The 23,125-nt window shown below is 44.3% G+C and overlaps 1 protein-coding gene across 1 annotated transcript; it reads right to left on the bottom strand.

The window, feature by feature from the left end:
• Positions 1-7,226: 7,226 nt before the first annotated feature.
• Positions 7,227-15,460, bottom strand: ccn1l2 (cellular communication network factor 1, like 2). The gene is made up of 6 exons (XM_080765557.1): positions 15,131-15,460; positions 13,593-13,803; positions 12,860-12,993; positions 12,041-12,359; positions 10,612-10,826; positions 7,227-10,059 (listed from the first exon to the last, which is right to left on the bottom strand). The coding sequence occupies exons 1-6, from the start codon at positions 15,200-15,202 to the stop codon at positions 9,724-9,726; spliced, it is 1,287 nt and encodes a 428-aa protein (XP_080621683.1). The 5' UTR covers positions 15,203-15,460; the 3' UTR covers positions 7,227-9,723.
• Positions 15,461-23,125: the final 7,665 nt, after the last annotated feature.

Below are 23,125 nucleotides of genomic sequence, written 5' to 3'. Positions count from 1 at the left end.
GTAATATTATTTATTGTCTCACTCATTTTGGATGTCCGTCCGTGGCAAAATGTCCACCACAAGCTAACATGGTGAAGAGCCCTGCAGGACAGTGGTGTAATGTAACTAAGTACATTTACTTACTTTTATTTTACTTCTAATCCACTACATATCAGAGGCACACTTTTACTCCACTAAATTGTTTTGTAAACTTTAGTTCACTTTGTAATTTGTATATATTTTGATTATTAGGCTATTACAAAACATAGGCTCATTCCCCATTTCAGCCCTATATACATTTTGGCCATTTGAAAATAGATGATATTTAAGCTGTGAGCTCTGTATAATCATTACTTTCTACTTTAAGTACATTTTTGTTACCGATACGTTTGTACTTTTACTCGAGTACATTTTGAATTCCGGACTTTTACTTGTGACAGAGCGTTTCTACATTCCAGTATTGATACTGTTACTTAAGTACAAAATGTGAGTACTTTACCACCAGTGAGTGAGCCCTGTTGGTTGTGGTGCCAGTACTGTTGGCTATTAATAGCTTTTCTATTATCCCAGATGCCTTTCAGCAGTCAGTGGCTCCCAAACCTCACTGCACTGGGCCCAAAAGAGATGTCTCCCCCTAGGACTCAAACATACAAAAATAAATTATGAATCACGCCCTTTATTGAAAATTAGTTATGAGCTTGTAGATCTGCTATTTTCACTATATATTTATTTATTTATTTATTTAGGTTTTCGTATATATTATTTACTCGTGACCATGTGCATCACCCATGAACATTTCTGTGCCTTTACAGAAGCATGAGGGTGAGCAGGTGATGTAAATTGTGTGAATGGAAATTACTTTGAGTGTAATATTGCAATTATACAACAGTTACCCTTAAAACGAAGCAAAAAAAAATCATAATTTTTAATGACGGAAGTAGCCACTACGACTACAAATGTCCTAAGAAACTAGCTAGTCTATAGCCACCGAGTCTGCTGTGCTCTGGGAGAACAGAGCAGGTGATCTCTTTGTTTTGATTATACTGTAGGTGTTCCAATATTGTGGTTTAAGCACGACTAGAAGGCTGTTTCAACCAATCAGATTGCTTCCTCGAAATAACCTGTTGTATAATGGCGTTTAAAAGCCCCAGTGCCCGCAGCTTGCAGGGCCCCTGTGCGAGACAATTTCAAATAGGTACAGACGTTGCTTCTGCCAAATCAGTTCATAGTTCACCGATTTCAATGTAACGCAACACAGGAACTCCAGCTTTTGTGTTTTGGTCACAGCAGTTCCTTAACCATGCACTCGGTGGGAGGAGACTCAAAAATAGCAGATCCAGTGTTGGGGAGCAGCCTTATAACTCTATAGGAGCAGCCTTATAACTCTATGGGAGCAGCCTTATAACTCTATGGGAGCAGCCTTATAACTCTATGGGAGCAGCCTTATAACTCTATGGGAGCAGCCTTATAACTCAATGGGAGCAGCCTTATAACTCTATGGGAGCAGCCTTATAACTCTATGGGAGCAGCCTTATAACTCTATGGGAGCAGCCTTATAACTCTATGGGAGCAGCGGTGATAGTGCTGGCGGGGTGCTGAACGCACGCAAACGCAAAAAGCGTCGTTCTTCATTGTGTTACGCACACGCTACTCACATTCACACGCGGCATGGGGCCTTTTTGATTTGGTGTAGCGCCAGGTCCCACAGAGGGGTTGATTCGGCCCTATAAAACACAGATGCTGTATTTACACCGGCATAGCATCTAAATCTTTACAGTACAAAGAAACGGATGTGATCGACATGTGAATAGCCATTGTGCTTTTGAGGTTGAAGTTCATTGTCAAAAGCATGGGAGTGAATGAACCTGTCATTGCTTTATTGCCAGTTTGTCATCATCAGTTATATTTAGTTGAATTGATTTGTGGCAGAAGGGTACCAGCAAGAGTGAGAGGGAAGATCAATAAGACGGTATAGTGAGACCAGCCTGTATACCTTGTAAATGGTGGCACTCACAAAAAGACGAGACAATGACTACATTGAGCCAGTATAGGTAGAGTGGCGGGATGGGATGAACCCCTATTGCTCCTGACGGATGTGCAGGTTGGTGCCTTGCATGGTTTCCTCCGCCCTCGGTGTATGAATGTGTGTGTGAATGGGTGAATGTAATGCACAATCGATGTAAAGCACTTTGGATAAAAGCGCTGGGCCCATATAAATGCACCATTTATAGGATCAGCCCAGGTTAAGAGGGATGAGGGATAAAGCAAGAGAGGCAAGGTTGAGATGGTTTGGCCATGCATGTGCAAAGGTGGGATGAGGGGTACATTGGGAGAAGGATGCTGAAGAGGAGGGCCGATTAGGAGGTTTATGCATGTGGTGAGAGAAGACAGAGAAGTGAAAAGGGGCACCTTGTGCAGCGCGTGGAACCGGACGGTTATTAATAGTGTGAGATTTATAGATTTTGGGGCATACATAATATATTAGAAGCTTTGGCAGGTGGTACTCTAGCACCCCCTAGTGTGTATCTGTGCACGCCAATGCATGAAAACCAGATGGAACCAGATGAGTATAAGATGAATAAGATATACAGTATATGGGAGAGGCGCTATAGTTTTCCTTGCTCTGGTCTAGTAGGTCTACTACTTCACACTGCCAAGGGTCCTTGGCCTATGTGGGGATACATATTTGATAGTATAGGAAGTGGAACCAAATGGACACGTAAAGGGTCCATTTGGTTTGGACCCCTAAATGAACAGGATTTTACAGTGTATTTTGCGGTACCACGTCCGGAACCAACAATGCTTATCAAACCCTTGGGAAATTAAAGGGCTTGAGATTCACTGCATGCTACGGGCCACCGTACATCAAATCTCAGAGATCCTGTTGATTTCCGACATATTTCCTGTTCCTGTTCCTGACGAGTCTGTGCCGAAACTCGCAGTTCTCTGCGAGGCCGGACGACACCTGTAGCTTCCAGTCTAGCCACCGAGCCAATATAAACTCCTCTGGATCGCAGCGTTGAAGGCAGCCAAACACGACATACTATAGGTCCACTGTGATGTACAGCATGAGTCACATCTAGTACAGTAACAAAGTACATTTAATTGAGTACTGTAATTAAGTACTTGAGTATTTTTGGTATACTTTGCTTTTGACATTCACATTTCAAAGACAAATATTGTACTTTTATTTGCTCCACTACATTTCTAGGAAGGGAGTAGGGACAATATGAAGTACATTGTAAGCCCTATTTCAATTAAATATAGAGAAAAGTGCAGAGCTACGAGCTCACAATACATCACATCGCAATGTGCATTGAAACGAAAATATGCTTTTACTTTGTACACATTTTGTACTTTTGAATACTTCATTATAAACCATTATATTGCTGACATTGACTGGAACTTATTTGACCCTAAACCTGTGCTGCTGGTGATGATATGCGTTCTGTTTCAGGGGCATGTGTTAAAGCTTTGAGCTGGAGCCAGTTGTTTCAAATTGGCTCCAGTCAATTTCTATACTCAGTCAATTGTGCTCATTCACTTGCCAGACAACTATTCCACAATCACCGAATGCTTGAAAATTGCGAGAGGCAACAGTCTGGCCACGCGAGACTACTTTGTGTTGTACATGCATAGTTGCACACAGTATGTGTTAATTTGCAATGCCAACACACGTTTTAGTCATTATTTTAGCTGTCTTGTCTTGAAGAATTAAACTAATACTTGTTGTTCCAACGCAAACTATAGGCATCCAGTTACGTTAGTTGGACATGACAAATCATTCAGCTCAGCCACACGCTATGGTGTGTACTTTTGTACTTTTACTCAAGTAAATTCTTAATACAGGACTTCTACTTGTAACGGAGTACATCTACATTGCAATATTTATACTTTTACCAAAGTAAAAAACATTTGAGTATACTTTTTTCCACCACTTGCATTTACAATACCAAACAGTCAAGAAAAACTAACAGACAAACATTTGTCATCGGTGCAAAGAAAGACGTACAGTCTGGGTGGCGCCTTCGGTGACGACGATGGCAAATGGCAGACATGTGTCCATGGTGACGGTGGGATACAGTGTGTGCTTTGGGTTCTCGTCCCGTCGGTAGGCCAGGGAAAGAATCCTGCCACACAGTGAAAGGTCCATGCAGAAAGGGATGCTGTTATTTGGCCTATTATTGCCCCCCCCCGTTGTATTTTAGTAAACAAGTACGTTTGTTTGCATAGCACCTCTTGAGTGTAGAGATGTCACAGCACGTGCGTCACAGAGAGGCAATAAAGTGTAATACAATCATAAAACACACACACACCCGCACGTGTACACACACACACACACACACACACACACACACACACCCACACACACACATACATAGCAGCATAACACACAAAGCAGGGACCCCCACTACATATATTGTACTGTATGTTGCAGATTTGACCTTTTCATAGGTATAGCTTGTTTGACACCACTGCAGTGTTGTGTAAATTTATGTTTTTTTGTTGACTTATATTTTCTATCTTTTAAGAGTGACCTGTCCACACTCTTATTTATGTATTCAGAAGCCAATCGATCATCTCACAATGACTTGTGGCGCAACAAGTTGTGAGCATGTTCTTTTTGGCGAACGACACTGTTGTACTGCAAAGTATAAATCTGTGGTGTATACATTTTTATACACCACCCAGGAATGTGGTTTGAATCAGATTAGCAAGAATCTGGTCCCATGTGGTTTCTGCTTTTCAGACTTGATAAAAACCAATCTTCTTATCTAACTTATTCTCAAAGCCTTTATAAATTTGATAGTGACAGGAGAGAGAGAGAGAGAGAGAGAGATCATCTGATCATCCATTTATTCCATTAGATTAGACCATAGACCATTTGGTCTATATAATTTTACTTATATTGACCAATTTAGTAGGCTTTAGTATAGCCTATGTAAGGTTTATCCTCGTCAGATAATCCCCACATAGCGTGAATTTACGAGAAATTCTAAGTTTCAACACCAAAGTAAGCTATTAGTAGTTGTGAAGTAGCAAACTGGACATTTGGACTGAATGTTTCCTTTATCCTCGTGTTGGGAATTGTAGTCCAAGAAGGCAGTGTCCATGACATCATGGAGCCCATGTACACCTTGAAATACTGAAATATCTAAAAACACAAATTACCCACATAAAAACCCCAGGAAAGTGTTTCTTGTCTCCCAAACATAATACGATCTGGTTGCAAAAGGGGTGAAGTGGCCCTTTAATGGGTATATGCGCTCTAGCACCGGGAGGGACGCACCCAATAAATCTCACCTAATTCCAATCTTCATCATCAAAATTAGAATTTAGGCTGCCACTATCTATCTGACCAATTGGAGTGCTCCTTGAAATGCAGCATATATGCTGGAGGTTCTCAATAGATAACGTTGAGATTGCGCGGACAGGTGCCGGTTTGCGGTTTCATGTAATCAATTCCCAACAGATACCCCCCAAAAACTGTTGTTTTTGGAGCGCTGATTTCGGTTCATTCAACGTCTTCTTGTGTGTTAGCTGGTGAGACGCACCTACAGTATAGTGAGACAGATATACTTCACCTGGCCGACAACAGCTGACATTACAAGCTCACATTGCGTCACGGATGCGGACGCTGTGAGCTTGAATGTCTGCTGTTCTCGGCCAATTCTCTGTTCGCAACACTTTCGCATCAAGCAGCCGTGATCACACTTGTGTCCTGTGTCTTCTGTGTTTCATGGCTGCCTCAATGCATTTCCAATGGGAGTCACGTGGTTTGATGACACAAGCTTGTTGCATGGGGGGGAGGGCAGAAGACAGCCATGCAACAAGGTTGTGTCATCAAACCATGTGACTCCCATCGGAAATGCATTGAGGCGGCCATGACACACATAAGACACAGGACACAAGCATGCCCCCAGTGAGGCTCTCCAACGTTGATGCTTTGAGAATCGCCAGAGAATCGCTATTCTTTTTTACACACAACATAAACCAATTAAGGTATACATTTCAAGAGCGAGAGATCACAGTAAACATCCACCCTAAACCAGCTTGTTCCACACGGGGAGGCCTCTGAAAGTTCCATGTGATGCATTTGTACATGTCAGTGCTTTTACATAGCATCTAATGAGTGATCGGTTTCTTTTGCCACCGACCTGCACGCGCATACAGGTTCTGATCAGTGTGACGTTCCCGGGAAATGCGTCGATAGGGCATCCAGAAGGTCAGAGTGTTCCTATCTCAACTCATCTGCTACAGAGAGAGAGAGAGAGAGAGAGAGAGAGGAGGCCAGGGTGTGGAATTTAGGAGTCTGCCGTAATGTTTGTGCTCCAGAGCCAGCCTGTATGTTGTATAAGGCCATGAAGGAGCGTGAACCTGGCTGGGGCCGCTGACTGCATGGCTGAAAACGTGCGTTCCAAAGCCTGTACAAATCTATTGGTATAGAGCATGACACGCTAACACGGATGGAGTTGAGCCGCGATTGTCATTTAATACACCCAAAACATACATCAGACGCAAACCATGCTTGCATTTTGGTCAAAAAAGCGATTCCCACACTAAATGCATTTCAAATGCATTTAGTTACAAACTAAATACAAATACATACAATACAGACATAAAAAGACTACATCCTGTATATAGACTGAAGTAATTAAAGCGGTCATGTTTGCATGTTTGGAATTGTATCAATAATGTATCAGTATTCCGATATTAACCCATTCTGACCGGGCACCCATTTTGGTGTTAGCATCATGTTATGCTTTAGCTATTGAAAAATAGCAGATCTACAAGCTCATATCGCGCCACCGAGTGGCGCGATACGAGCTTGTAGGTCTGCTATTTTTGAAAAATTCGAAGAACGACTGACATTTTTAGAATCTGATCTCAGGTCAGAATGGGTTCATCAGACCAGTGTGTGTCCCGTGGAAACCTCGTATGAATCTGATCTCAGGTCAGAATGGGTTAACCTGCGGGCCACATTAGGTGATGGTGGGGGCCGCCAGTTGCTGATTTCGGATCCCGTTCCCATGACACTGACACTACTTCACAGTATCGGTGCAATTTCCACCCGATGATAGCCGAACTTCTTCATCATGGGGCCATTAACCACATTTATATTCCAAAGTTTTACTCCTCTTTTATCTAAAAACCCTATACGTTTTCTATAAAAGGCATCTCAGAATATCAGAGAAAACTGGCAAGGGACAGTGAAGCGCTTCCATCAAAACTCCAACAAAGAAAGGTTAAATGTGTATGTTTTTATTGGACGAGAATGATCAAGGTCTACAGACAAAATATTCCACAGAATAATGTAATATACGCACGTAGGCACGCACGCACACGCACACACACACACACACACACACACACACACACACACACACACACACTCCCTCCAAGCGTCTAGTATCTACATTATGAGGGATACATAAAACAACACACACACACCTCGAAAAATGAGGCGACCTCCAAATATTGCCACTCCACAATGGTGAGTGAAGTCTCTATATATACTATACTCTTTCATTTAGGTATAAAGTACACATTCACCTGTAAACGCTCAGTTTCTCATGCTTTACCAAATACACACACGGAAAGTAACTCACGCACGCACACGCGCGCACACACACACACACACACACACACACACACACACACACACACACACACACACACACACACACACACACACACACACACACACACACACACACACACACACACACACACACACACAGAAACAATTACAAGTTAATACAATCATTTGTGACTACAGTATATACTATATATGAAGGGTTTCATTTAAAAATCTGATACACCTGAAAATAATATACAGGTAAAGTTTATGATGGGTGTTTACTACTGTTTAGCCTATACTTACAATTAAAATGATCTCATCATACGATATTTGCTTGTGGAATTTAGGTATGATGAAATCATGGAATTGTCTTGTCATTTTTGTTAAGGAAAATGTGATATTTTTTAACCATTTTGAAATCAAACCCTTCACTAATATATTATCCCTTTTCTTCCATAAATGCATCTCTCACAAAGACGCTTGTACATGTTTCCCGTCATTCTCACACATCCTGCACTCATTTACCTATATACAAACAATTCTGTAAATTGACGGCAAAGTGTCACAAATACCATTCATTCCTTCCTCTGTATTTAGAGGAACTAAGAAACAAAACAACACAAACAACAACAACGACACGCAAATAAATAAAAAATATAAAGTTTCAATAAAGTAATTTTCTGCCAAACAGTTCAAGGTGCCACCGCCACCACCACCAACACACTACAGTGCACTGTCTGTCCTCAGTCAGTGCTGTCCCTGGAAAGATAGCAGTCCCTTATTGAATATAACGACACACCTCTAGTGTGATGACGGGCGAAAACCGTGCGGTGACGTCACGGCAGGAAGCTTTAAAGTGCAAGCGAGTGTACTGCTTGGGCATGGAGGGGGAGGGGTGGGGTGGGAGTGGGACGGGGTGCGTGGCGGAGGTCCGGAGGCTGCCAGAGACGTTCTCTCTATGCCACTGGTTCCCATGCAAACACTGCAGGGTCCAACACATTTTCATGAGTCCCTTTCTTCTTTTTTGTTTCCTACATTTTCGCTTTTATTTTATTTCATAACGCGTTCCTAAAAAAAAAAAAGTATAATTGTTCATGAATTAAAAACAAAATATTATTTTCCCCTAGTAGCCTAATTTCATGAAGTAATCAAAGAAAAATCTATGAAATTCCATAAATTAGAAAACTAATATTTAAGAAGTAGAGAAAATAGCCGAGCTTTTCACTATAGTTTGGGTCCCGCAAACGTCTAATTTATTTTTTGGCTCTTGAACTAAAAGGTTTATAGGAACCATTCACTGTATGCTTGCTGGGCTGGAGGGAGAGGGGTGGGGTGGCACAGGGTGGGACAGAGGTCCGGCTTGCCAGAAGAGGGTTCTCTCCATGTCTATGTCATATAGTCTGGCATGAGAAGAGGGAGAGGTTGTTCCCACCCTCCTGACAGACAGACAGGGCTGTCCCTGGAACGTCCGGCCGTGGTGGAGCGTGGGCGGAGGAGGGCGGAAGACGGAGAGGGTGTCGAGATGATGCTTGGCGCGGTCTAATGCCCATTAAGACCAGGAACGCATCTGTGTCGCCTTATAGCCGTTTAACCACTTTGACCACATTCTTTTTAAACCTTTTAGCTGTTGAAAAATAGCAGATCTACAAGCTAAGTGCCACGTTTCGAGCTTGTAGATCTGCTATTTAAAAATGTTTATCATGAAAACGTGTGCAACTACATTATTCTTTCACATGCAGTGAACATTTTTAACTCAAATATCTGCTTCTGGGGGTTGGGGGTTGGGGGGGGGGGGGGTCCCTGGAACAACATATTTTCAAGATGGCGGCCAAATACATGTATACAATGTTGGGGGTCCTTAATAGTTGACCACTGGGACTCAATGGGACTAATGCCCACACGGCGTGCCAAGGCCTCATGATGAGTGATGCTGCGTTCACACGGGCAGATGCAAAGACGCGAAGATTTGCGGCATGTTTGTTGCTTTGTATCTTTGTATCTGAGTTTGAAGCCAGTTCATCTTTACTTGTAGCTTTGTATATCTCTTGCAGCAGGCCACAAACGTCGGATGCATCTTTGCATCTTCATGTCGCTGCATGGCGCACATTGACAACGAATGGTCTTTGCATCTGCCCGCGTGAACAGCGCCGCGTCAGTGTTTCTCAGTGCCTGAAGACGTGGATGTCGTTGTGGAGGCTGACGGAGGGACTGGACCCGCTGCGGTGGTGGTGCTGGTGACCGTGGCCACCGCCGGGGCAGCTCTTCTTGCTGCAGCTGCAGCGCTGGATCCACATGACGTTTCGGGAGAATCCCTCGCCGTCGGGGCAGTGGAAGCGCAGACGCACGGTTCGGGAGAGGGATGGCGCGCAGCAGCGGCCGTCGCCTTCTGCGCAGGCGCCGCAGGAGCGTGGGCGGTAGCGCCGCGCCGTGGAGCATCCGGCGAACGAGATGCTGACCGGTTCCCGCGGACGGACGGTTCGCTGGCACTTTTTGCCCTTCTGAATGAGAGAGAGAGAGATTGTAAGAGAGAAACGAAATCTGAAGTTCATTATCCAATAAATATCTCAGCTAATATCTGTACGGGACCTGAGTTACCTAATGCTCTTTGAGAAGAGCAATACTTTTATTTAGTGTTTCTTTGTCAAGTAGTATATGGGAATACAATGAATGAATCACATTAATAAGAACTCTTGGCGATGTTTCAGTGCACCGTACACATACTGTACATAAAGTTATGAAGAAAAAGCATTGAAAGAATCAACAATTTCTTAATTTTAGTCCTCTATCTATATACTAGTCCAAAGTCACTTATAATAAGCAGGCGACACTGCAAACCAGCGCTGCATGGTAATTTGCATGGGGGTCCCTGGAACAACATATTTTCAGATGGGGGTCGACGGCCAAATACTTATACTTCTGGGGCTCCTTGACATGAAAATGTTTGAGAACCACTGACATAGAAACATAGGGTTTTCAGAAAACGGTCAGGATTTAGAAGACATTTTGTAGAATCGATCTCAGGTCTAAATGGGTTAATACTAGTACTGTACCTTGTTGCCAGACATTGAGAGATGCAGCAGGTCACACTGGCGTATCTGACACAGTCTGGTCTCCCTCACCAGGCGGCAGCCTGCGTTGTTGTTGGTGACCCGGCTAGAGATGCCCATGCCGCAGCTGGTGGAACACTCTGTCCACTCTGTGGTCTGTGGGTAACAGCTGGAGGCTCCGAGGAACACCTCCGCCCTGATGGGGAGAGACACCACCTCTGTGTAGAAGAGAGCACAGAATGATGGTTCAAACTGGGGAGAGAGAGACACCACCTCTGTGTAGAAGAGAGCACAGAATGATGGTTCAAACTGGGGAGAGAGAGACACCACCTCTGTGTAGAAGAGAGCACAGAATGATGGTTCAAACTGGGGAGAGAGAGACACCACCTCTGTGTAGAAGAGAGCACAGAATGATGGTTCAAACTGGGGAGAGAGAGACACCACCTCTGTGTAGAAGAGAGCACAGAATGATGGTTCAAACTGGGGAGAGAGAGACACCACCTCTGTGTAGAAGAGAGCACAGAATAACACTGGTTCAAAGATTGTAATCAGTGGACCCTGGATATACTGTGTTGTATCTGTCCCAGTCTCCATCTCTTACTCTGTCTCCATAGTTTTTACATCCTAATGCACATTGATTGATTGATTGATTGAAGCATTTATTAACAGTTTGGAGAATTACAGTACATTTCAAGCACAACTCAATACAAAAACTGTTAAAGTACGACACCATAATATATTATTATTATAAACATAATATAAAGCATTACACTTGTTTACAATAGAGGCCACCCTTTTCAATTCATCAGAACATGTACATCCAACCATTTAGTATAGATTCTCTTTTGGGTCTTGAGCTATAAAAAAACCCCGAAACCACTGGATTAGTGGATGGATATACTGAAGGTATATCAGACAGGCTGCACTAGCAGAGCATATCGCAGCATGCTGCTGACAGACACACATTCCTTTATACCTCTAAAGGTAACTCCAGTGCTGGCCTGGTAGTGGCACTGTGGCTGGGCCTGGTGGAGCAGCCAGGGGCTGATGTGGTTAGGTTGTTTATACCTCTAAAGGTAACTCCAGTGCTGGCCTGGTAGTGGCACTGTGGCTGGGCCTGGTGGAGCAGCCAGGGGCTGATGTGGTTAGGTTGTTTATACCTCTAAAGGTAACTCCAGTGCTGGCCTGGTAGTGGCACTGTGGCTGGGCCTGGTGGAGCAGCCAGGGGCTGATGTGGTTAGGTTGTTTATACCTCTAAAGGTAACTCCAGTGCTGGCCTGGTAGTGGCACTGTGGCTGGGCCTGGTGGAGCAGCCAGGGGCTGAATGATGTGGTTGTTTATACCTCTAAAGGTAACTCCAGTGCTGGCCTGGTAGTGGCGCTGTGGCTGGGCCTGGTGGAGCAGCCAGGGGCTGATGTGGTTGTTTATATACCTCTAAAGGTGACTCCAGTGCTGGCCTGGTAGTGGCGCTGTGGCTGGGCCTGGTGGAGCAGCCAGGGGCTGATGTGGTTGTTGTTGAGGAGCAGCGGCGGTGGAGGGTCTGGCATGAGGGAGGACGCGGCGTGCGTCTGCGTCGGCCCCTCCTCCTCCTCCTCCGGTTCCTCGCTGATGTGGTTGTCGTCGTCGCACACCCACTCCTTGCAGCACGGCGCCGCCGAGGATCCCCGTCCTCCTCCTCCTCCTCCGTGGCGAGGAGGAGCAGGCCTCCTGGCCAGCCGGGGGCGGGCGCAGCGCCAGTCGGGCAGCGGCACCTGGTTTTGATTTCAGTTTTAGTCATAGTCTCTTGAATAGTTTCCATTTAGTTTTAGTCACGTTTTAGTCACCCGGAATGTTCTAGTGTTAGTCTAGTTGTAGTGGACTAGATATCATAAGATTTTAGTCGACTAAATCTGCAGTTGATTTAGTCAACTAAAATGTTTTTTGGTGGGCGTTGATGCCGTCGTAATGACAGTTTTTACACTTGCTGAAAATAGCCGATCTACAAGCTCTACGACACGTTGTGAGCTTGGAGATCGGCTATTTTCAGCATGCAACCAAATGTTAAAATGACTTATACTGGATCTCTTGTCCACTAGTCCCTTCTTCCTAACATTTTAGTCTAGTTTCTATCTGTTTGTCGATACATTTAGCTTTATAGTTTTAGTCATAATAGCTTAGTTTTCATTTAGTTTCCATTTAGCTTTCGTCAGTGGAAACGGGTATAGTCGACGAACTTTGGTCTTAGTTTGTAGTGGACAGCAACAACACTGACCTGGTGGGGGCACAGGGGCATGCAGCCCACCACGCCGTCCATGCAGCTGCACTGGTGCTGGCAGCTGGGCTGGAAGTCCTCCCCGTGCTGGTATATGCGCCCGTTGAACTCGCAGGGCAGGCCCTGGGCCTCCGCTGAAGGAAGCATGGGGAGATTGCATGAGAAAACTGTGCGTGCACGGGTTGGACTTCATACATTATTTGACTAAGATAGCTGCTGGCTGCCCTTGTTGTGCTGTCCAAGTGTATTGTAAAATGCTGTAACTTGCCAATTGACCGTCATTTGGAAAACTATATACAGCCTTGACGACCTTAGGGCCTAGGGGCGTATGTGCAAAGGCTAAACGTATGTAATTTAGACAGCATTTTATGCAGACATAATAGCACTTTATAGTGTATATACTCATAGTTTCATTGTACATACATGTATATTCTACGGTTAGACGGTTCTTTAGCTTTGATCCTTGATGAATATTGTATGTAATTGATGTATTACCATGTGTTGTTCTTGCTTACTGTAAATCGCTCTGGATTAAGAGCGTCTGCTAAAATACCTGAATTGCAAATTGTGCATTGTTTTGTGTGCACACAAGGGACGACAAATTCTAACTCTGAATCCAAGGCCAATTAAGGAGGCGGCTCATTTCTTGTTTCATTCTGATTTCATTTTTCTGGCTAATAATCTACTGCAGCTGCAGCAGACCGGGTTGGCTGGCTTCTTATTGCATGCATACCTCGACACAGGCCTCTCCGAGGGTCTCCTCCGGCCCCCAGGTGGCAGTGTAGCCCCTTGATGTGGTCGCAGGGCTCGGCGGCACTGCAGTCCTGGTTGAACTGCTTGGCGCACACCTTGCAGCAGCCGCACTCATCTGTCACCCAGCTGACTCCGGGCGCGCACGAGGGCTGCTCCCCACAGGAGCACTGGGCCGGACAGCGGCTCTCTGCCTGAGAGAGAGAGGGGGGGTGGTTCACACTGTTTCATTCACCTGCTTTGGTATATCCGTTAGGCCAGGAGGCAACTTTGACCCATTTAGACCTGAGGACGATTCTACAAATGTCTGAAAAACCCATGTTTCTATGTCAGTGGTTCTCAAACATTTTCATGTCAAGGACCCCCAGAATGATTTGTAATTGACCGCCGAACCCCATCTGAAAATATGTTGTTCCAGGGACCTCCCCCGGAAGCAAAGATTTGAGTTAAAAACGTTCACTCTGAAAGAATATACCGGTACATTCAAAGATTTGCACCACATTTTCACGACTTTAAAAAAATAGCAGACCTACAAGCTCGTAGCGCCTCAGCTTGCTGCTATTTTTCAATAGCTAAAGTATAACTTAATGCTAAAAACACCAAAAAAGGGGTTCCTGTCGGTTCCTGAACAGAATGGGTTGACGATGGAGAGGGCCACAATATTTCCACACTCACTCCAGATGGGCCACATTGCATGATACTGTCGTATAGCAAAGAATAGCCAATCTACAAGCTCAAAACGCGTCACAGTGTAGATCAGCTATTTTTGCCTATTATTTGAATTTAAATCCTGAATAGTTATTTTTCTATTTTTTAATTGGAATCCTGAAAAGTAACATGTATTATTATTTAATTTCAAATGCCTTTCAAATGCTGATAATTATTAGTCATGTTAACTTTATGAATTAAATACATTGGACATGAACAAAAAGACGATAACATTTTTAATAATACTCATTAAGCTACTAATGTATCAGTATTCTGGTATTAACCTGAGGGCCGCACTAAGTGAAGGTGTGGGCCACATGTGCCCCCAGTTGCCCATGTATGCGTTAGGCCACAGACCCCCACATAACGTGCAGTAATATTGGAACCGAATTCATCAGTAAAGGTTTATTTGATTCCATTTTTACACTCCCTGAGTTACAGATCTCCAAGGGTCCCTTTTTTTGTTCTTATTCTCCCCCTACTCCCTCTACCTATCAATACTTTAGCATGGGTACCCCCCTGGAACTGCCTCAAGAACCCCTGGGGGTCCACGCCGGACCCCACTTTGAGAGCCAGTGGGTTAGAGGAGTGGTTAAGACAGATCAGAGACCATGCAGTCATCATGAGATATAGCTGGCAGATTATGTGATTTAAGTGGGATGTGGGATGATGCAGTGACTAGCTTTGAATAATATAACAAAGCTACACACAATTCACTTTCAAATACAATCAACTTATTTGCAACAAGCAACATGAGAGAGAGAGAGAGAGAGAGAGAGAGAGAGAGAATGCAAATAGCTGCGGGCAACTTACCACCACTGCAGTAGCACTGGAGAAGATAAACAGCGTTGGAAGGATCTGTTGCAAAATTACAAGGAAAAACATCCTGGATGTAAAAAGAAAAGACTTAAGTGAAAAAGAGATGGAAATCTCCAGTAACTGGCGCTGCTGAGAGACACCACCGTCCCGAGAGTCCCAGTCCAAAAAAGGAGTGTCAAGTGTTGTCCTGTAGTGAGATGTACTATATCCACACTAGTCAGTCGTCGGTCCGGTCCGTGCACTGAGAGGCGCACCAGTCTAATGGTCCTCTCTGCTCTCCTGTACTGGACAGTCTGTTGGTCTCAGTCTGCTACAGGGTCAGCACAACTCGGCTCCACTTCATGGAGAGGTTCCCCCGACGGGGGCCTGTACTTATAGACGCATGCAGGGGGGGGAGCCCACACCCCCCTTGTGACATCATCACCCGCTCTCAGTCCTCTCTCTCTCTCTCCTGCAGAGGGGCAGAGAGAGAGAAGTGTCCAGAGGGATGGAGGGAGGGAGGGTGCATGTTGTGCACAGGGTGGGTTAGTTAGTGTGAAAAACTCACCGCTGTGAGAAAAACATTCAAACCTGTACGTGCAATATACTGGAATGTTGATTCATTGCAAGGCGCTGGATTTCTGCGAGTAATGCATGTTTTTGTGCCAATCCAAACATCTTGGACAACGCAATGGCAATTAATGGTGAATGTACAGTAGTTAACCTGATGAGGGCGGTTATCTCCACTCCCAGTCCTCATGTAAATGTGTATAGATTAAGATAAGTAGATATTTGATGGAGCCTGCACACCATGCGAGGAGGGGATCTTCCGCGGATTCTGTCGGTCTTCCGGGTTCTTGGAAATGCCCCCAGCCACTGCGTTTAGTTTTACTGAGGTTAGGTTTAGGTATAGTTTACTGAGGTTTGGTTTAGGTCAATCATGACTACCTAGTCAATCATGACTGGGTCATGTTTAGAGTCGTCTTTACGGTCGTCAGTAGTGGTGCGTGCTAAATGTAGGCCAGGTTGCTTCGCACCTGGCCACGCAAACTTCTACAGTATAGGTGCTCGTGTGAGTCTCAGCAAAACTAGGAGTATTATGTAACTGTCCCAGTGAAAGGCATATTTGAAACAGTGTTTAAGCACTTTAGACCTATTTTACACTTTGCCCCCCCAACAAGTAAGTAAGTAAGTCAGTAAGTCAGTAAGTCATGCAGTCAGTAAGTATAAGTAAGTATATAAGTAAATACATTCGTTGATATATATTTCTTTTTTTAATGTCACCTCACCTGTATAATTGCAAGCCCAACATTGTGAAAACCAGGCTTAATGTGGTAATAATGATAATAATAATAATAATGCATAATAATAATGAAAAAAAACAAAATAATACAAGAAAACGAATACAAAAAATAAAAAACATGGTCAGATGGCAGGTGTAATAGAAAGCCTGAGTGGGGGAATCCCGCCTCTGGCACACATGTAGTGTGCAGCGGCTGCAGAAAGGGAAGTGGGGATGGGGAGAAAAGCCCTGTGAACAACACCTCCACCTCCACAACCACCCGAGTCACTGTCCGCCCGACCGACGCACACACACACACACACACACACACACACACACACACACACACACACACACATCCTGTGTTCCATCCATCTCTTTCCTAGTGGGCGGCATTCCAGGAAACAAAGGCCTTTCTACAGGTTCCCATGTCCAGTAGGAAAAAACTCAGCATTCCCATTGTTATCCCAAGGGCACGTGAAAAACAAAAAAAAATGTTTTGCTGGAGAGCAGGAAAGTCCTCGCATTAAAGCGCTGGCTCACACACTGTAATGAAACATAGGAAATGTAATTATTTGGTGCACTCGAGAAGGCGGCGGCTGCTCAAAGTCCGATGATGGTGCGAATGTGACGAGCTTCTCCAAAACATTGTTCTGTGTGGTGGTGGTATATATTTCCAGTTGCATGGACGAGTCTTTTCTCTTGCCATGTTTGTGTGATTAAAACAGATTTCTCGCGTCAGGCACCGTCTTGCGTGAAGGGAAAAAAATGCTGAAGGAATGAGAAAGAAATTGAGAGTTGAAACTGATGGTGAATGAAATCTGTGGAGAATCATTTTATATCCCAGTTTATCCCGTCACACCAATTGACGAAGGCGTGGCGGCACTCTGTCCGGCCTTCTACTACGCCACACCGGTCTGCGCAAGCTTCCACACTATGCCGAAAAACCTTATATTTAATACTGTGAGCTTGTAGATCTGTTCACGCTGTTACTTTGGGCTTGTTTATCTTTAAAGACAATCGGCACCAACTTTGAGAAGCCCTGCTTTAATGACTCGGTTCTCGACGCCATGCAAATGGTAAATGGTGCATTTATATGGCGCTATAGGCGCTTTACATAGATTGTGCATTACATTTACACACACACACACACACACACACACACACACACACACACACACACACACACACACACACATTCATACACCGATGGCGGAGGAAACCATGCAAGGCACCATGCACATCGGGGAGCAATTAGGGGTTCAGCGCCTTGCTCAAGGACACTTCACCACTAACTCTGTGGGGAGCCCGGGATCGAACTGGGAACCTTGTGGTTCCCATCCGGCTGTTCTACCGGCCACTCTATCCCTGATGTTGTTGCCGAACCCCAGGCTAGTCATGTGGGAAGGACAAGCACTGGGTATTAGAGAGAGAGAGAGGGAGAGTACTGTAACCACAAGTAGCACAGAGACTTGCGCAAGCACCCACCACCCAGACAGCCTGCGAAAAACAAACCAACAAGACTCTTGGTGTTTGTCTATATGTGATGTGTGCGTGCATGCACATTCGTGCGTGCGTGCATGCGTGTGTGTGTTGGGGGCGGGGGGTGTTTGAGAGCACCTTGTTGGAACAGGAGGGGGTGGGGGGGGGTGGGGGGGCAGAAGCAGTCTGAATTCCATGCATTCCTGGCCCACAAAGGCAGGATGTGTGCGCTGGCTATGGTGCATCGGACACTGATGAACTAGAGGGGGGTGGTGGGGGCACAGGGGGCTGAAAGAGGGATAAGGAGGGGTGGAGGGAGGGTGCCCGGTTGGCAGCCAGCCTCCCTGCTTGGCCCCGTGCCAGCCATTGTTTGACAGCCAGACAAACATTTTCAAAACACACGGAGGTCATGGAGCGCCCTGGGTGATTGGTCACTGTGGTGCTCCTGCCATCGATGCCTGCCCTCTGCCCTGGGACATAATATAATAATAATCTGATACACACAGTACCTCATTAAATCAACGTAAAACAAATAATTATAATTATAACATTTTGTCGAAACAGTTTCAAATATCAAAATCACAATTTTCACAAAATAAAAATAAAATAAAATGTCTTAGTCAAAAATGTTTGAAAATAGCTCGATCTACAAGCTCACATGTCACATATCGGCAATTATCCCCCCAGGAACCTTTGTAACATGTACTGCGTGACACAGGAACCTGTTAATGGTTGCACATTTGAGCTGGAGAGTGCCAAACTCATTTAATAAACTATTGCCCGGTTCGATTAATTCATGGGTAAAGGAAAGGCACTGTTGGGAATTATTATAATTAACCTAATTAATAATGCTAATAAGAAAGGACTGTATATTTGAATTGCTGCCCTACATGCCAGCCGGCGTAAAGGGCAGTAAGTAAGTAAGTATTTGAATTACTTCGATAGCAGAGCAAAACCTCTGAATGTAAAAATACTTCTGAAAGTAATCAGATTACAATTGGTGCTCAATCATAAAATCCAGGCAGGAAGCGTTTAAAATGCAATTTACCAAAAAGATTTTAGTTTCAGTTATATAGTCTCTTGAACAGTTTTCATTTAGTTTTAGTCACCTGGAATGTCTTAGTGTTAGTCTAGTTTTAGTCGACTAAATCTACAGGTGATTTAGTCGACTAAAATGTTTTTTCAGCATGCAACCAAGTGTAAAATGACGTATACTGGATCCACTAGTCCCTTCCAAATATTTTAGCATAGTTTTTATTTGTTGACGAAATTGTCGTACGACTGTGTCAGTTGTAGAGCTTGTAGATAAACAAGTATGAATTAAGCATAACGATTAGGCAGTGGCGAAGACCCAACAGGAACATGAACAGGCCCAGATGGCAGTGGAAGCATGTTGGACTTTGTAGAAAAGAGTCATCCTAGTGAGCAACAACAACCCTCCCCCTGGCCTATTCCATGGGTTGGACCCACCCACCGCACTTGCTGTCACTCCCTCTCAATCAGTAATCTCACCTGCTCCCACTCACACCTCAATCAGTGGCCAGCTATATATACTGCCCGAGTGCCCTGTGCCTGTCCATGCAGTCATTGTTTGTCAGCAGCAGCAACAACAACAACAACAACAACTCCAACTCCAACTCTACCTCTACCTCTACCTCTACCTCTACCTCTACCTGAGAGCCCTCTGTCCTGGAGACTCAGGCCTTGGTTATAAAAACCATAACCGTGAAGCCTTACCACCTCCTTGCTCAAATCAAATGCTTGTCTGTGCAAAGGAAAATAAAGGCTTAAACGGAACTCTCCTTGGCTGGGTTTCTCGAATAGAATGGTAGACCTGAGACCTGAGGCCTACCATACCAGGCCTGAGGCCTACCATTGCGTGGCACATCTATGCACGGAATGTCTATGGCCCAATCCCAATTGCCTCCCTCAAGCTCTGAGCCCTGAACCCTGAACCCTCATTGACTTTAGTGACGTCAGCTGTAAGTGCTTGAGGGTGAGAGGCTGCAAGGGCTCCAAATTGTTGTGAAAGGAATGGGATAGCACTTTGAAGATGAGTCCGCCATTCATGACACTTTGCATCACTTTATACAAACTGTCCTTATTCACAGCCAGTGCCTACATGCTTGGACTATTTATACATGTCTATCCTGTCTATTTTAGTATTTAAGCTGATCGTTTTATTATTAGTTTCATAAATACACTTTCCTGTGTGATAGGGGTTGTAATATTCATATATAATAATATTCATTATAAATTGCATTTCCATATTATTTTACTTTGCTCATTATTCATTTCTCATCATGTTTCCATTATTATTATTGTTATTAAATATATAGCCTATCCTTCCATTCCGTCTCCCTTTGAGAACAGTGAGAAAGCACTATTGTGTTTGTTGACATTCTAACCGCAATACATAACTAATTTGCATACTTAAATGATTGACGTTCGGAGGATCTCCCTCATTCCCCTGGTAACGCTATGAACTGTGGGTAATTTATTTGCCAAAGTCAGCCCAAAGTCAGCATCGATGCTGACTTTGTCAAAGGGCACATAAAGGGGCGGGGCTGAGCCCTCAGTGATTTACCGATTTCAAATGGGACATCCTTCAAGCCCTCGCAGACTTCACATGAACGCGCAGCTTAGTCAGTGAGGGCTCATTGAGTCAGCAAGGGAGTGGATTGGGATTGGGCCTATGTTCACAGGCTTCATGTGCGGCCTAGAGGGCAACTGAGCATGTGTAGAAGAGGTGTAAGAAGTGTTCTTTGAGAAACCCAGCCCTTGTCTGTATATTCTGACCGATGTACCATGGTGATGTGAATAGTCCATAAGCCAGTCTCAACCTAAACCTACCCTACAGACTTGATTGAGTTCAGTGATCTGATATTTTTAGGGTGCGGACATGAATAATAATTATTATTAATATATTATTCTTATTACTTTATTATTATCGGATATTATTATCGGCTGAAGAATGCAGCAAGGCTAATCAAACCTGTGGAGTGGTGGTTATTTTATTTAAGCAATATATAAAATGCAGAGCGACTTCACTGTTTCAGCTGGTCTTGTTTAAATTTCAATTATCTGTTTTTTTTGTATACATGTTTGTGTGGACCCCAGGAAGACTAGCGACCACTTTGTGGAAGCTAATGGGGATCTGAATAAAGAATAAAGAATATTACACGAGAGTCGGTGTGCGTTACCGTCATTAATGGCATGCCTGCATTGCTGCAGGAACGAGCTGTTAGGAATGCACACGTCCTTGAGTGTAATATTGCGATTATACCACCCAAGTTAAAACTAAGATATTCGATAACAAATCATACTTTTTTAATGACAGATGACCGACGATGTCCCGTGTAAACGCCTAGCCAGCACGGCTGTTTTTTAATGTTTTGGTTAGGTGTGCGGTGATGCTCGTATGAAGCACGGCTAAAGAGCTATTTCAACCAATCAGATTTCTTCCTCGAATGCAGTGACTGTAGCCCCTTTCGGGACCCTATAGTTTACCTTTTCTGTATTTGGGACATCTTACCAATGTCCCAAATACAGAAAAGGTAAACTAGGCAGGGTCCCGAAAGGGGCTAGTATAGTGACTGATTGAGCAGCTCCCACACATACGTTTTTTGTAGGCAAACATCTGCTCTGTGTGGAAGCAGCTGTGTATGTGTGTGCGCGTGTGCGTGTGTGCGTTCATGCGCACACGTGTCTGTCTCTAGACTGCACTCTCACCCCAGTCGTGACACCAGCTCCATAGGTTAAGATTCGACTGCATTCCTCATACCAGTGTCCTCAAAAACCTCCGTCCAGCCTATAGTACACTGCAGTCAGACTCATCGCTCTTGCCAAAGGTAGGCTACTGTGAATGGCTCCATTGACCTCCGTACTGTAAAAACCTAATTTATACGCTGAGAGAAAAGCGACGGCGCATGCCGTGGTTTTCGCGTGAAAATGTGCACTTTTCTTGGTGAACGACGCGATCACACAACAATGTATAAATCATAGGCTTTAACCACTGGGGTTAAAGCCTATGATCTGTATTTCCTAGATCTAAGCCTATAGATCTGTATTCTGTATACAGATCATGGATACAGAAGAGAGGGGGAAAAAGAGCGGTCCAAGTACAGAGCCAACTCCGGTCAAGTTCTCAAGTACAGATGGATGGAGTATTTTATGTCAACATGAGTGTAAAGTGCGTGGTCGCCAGATAAAACCTTGGCCATTGTAATCTTCTGGAAGCCACAACATGCGGAGATTTGCGGACCATGTTGACTCTATTCTAGATTCTAGAAGTGCAAAAGATTTACATTTTTTTGTACATTATAACTGGTTCCCATGCTATCGGTATGCAACATATGAACGCCATGCGACTGAGTCAGCAGCAGCAGTGGGATTTTCACACCGCTCTGTGGCTGGTACGCGTCTCAATCGGGCGCACCTCGCGGGACTCACACCTGCTGCTGCCTGATGGCGTGTGGGCCTTCACATGTCAAGATCCGACGTATCTGTGTTTTGCACAAAAAAAAACCTGGGGTTGGGTGTGAAAAGCAGTGGTGGAAGATGTATTTTTTTTTTGCAATATAGTCATTTAGGGTCATTGCATGAAAATAAATTAACAGTTTTATTCCAAAATGAGAGAGCCCACTATGTGAAAATAAATGGACACATATTGTACAGCATTGGCTCCAGGGCAGAAGAACGTGAATTCCTGTCCTTCCATCAGCCACAGTCTGCCACTGTTCTATTCCAAGCGGAATCAGTGAGTTGAGTTCACAACAGCCACTTTAAGCGTTTTATAAGGCCAACTATGTTTTTAGAACAAAAATGACTCCAGATGATGTTTGGTTAGCTGTCAAAGTGACTGGAGAGCAGACCAGCTAACTAGCCACGATTACCAGCATTTTGAATGGTGGTCGGTGGCTTGTGGTGACATGAAAGCAGGGCACGTTATTGGGCTACTGTTAAAAGAACACATTAAAGTACCCACACGCATGAAGCTACTACTAGGTCTCTTCCTAGACTCATCTGAATAACTTCACTTACAAGGAGAGTCGTGTTTTTTAGGGCAGAATCGTTGTGTGTCGGAGTTTCAGTTAACATCTTTTGGCTTTCATCCAAAATAGATGTTGTTTTGCATTTTAGAATGAAACCCTTGAAATGACCCTACATTTATTGCAAGCAGTAGTAGTAATTGCGACAGTAGGTCGCAATTACATGTCAGTCAGTCAATCAGTCCGTCCATCAAG

The sequence above is a fragment of the Protomyctophum bolini genome, assembly GCF_963924005.1.
Source record: "Protomyctophum bolini genome assembly, chromosome: 6".
Taxonomy (NCBI): Eukaryota; Metazoa; Chordata; class Actinopteri; order Myctophiformes; family Myctophidae; genus Protomyctophum; species Protomyctophum bolini.
The sequence above is the reverse complement of the archived record's forward strand: the minus strand, read 5'-3'. Positions and strand labels throughout refer to the sequence as shown.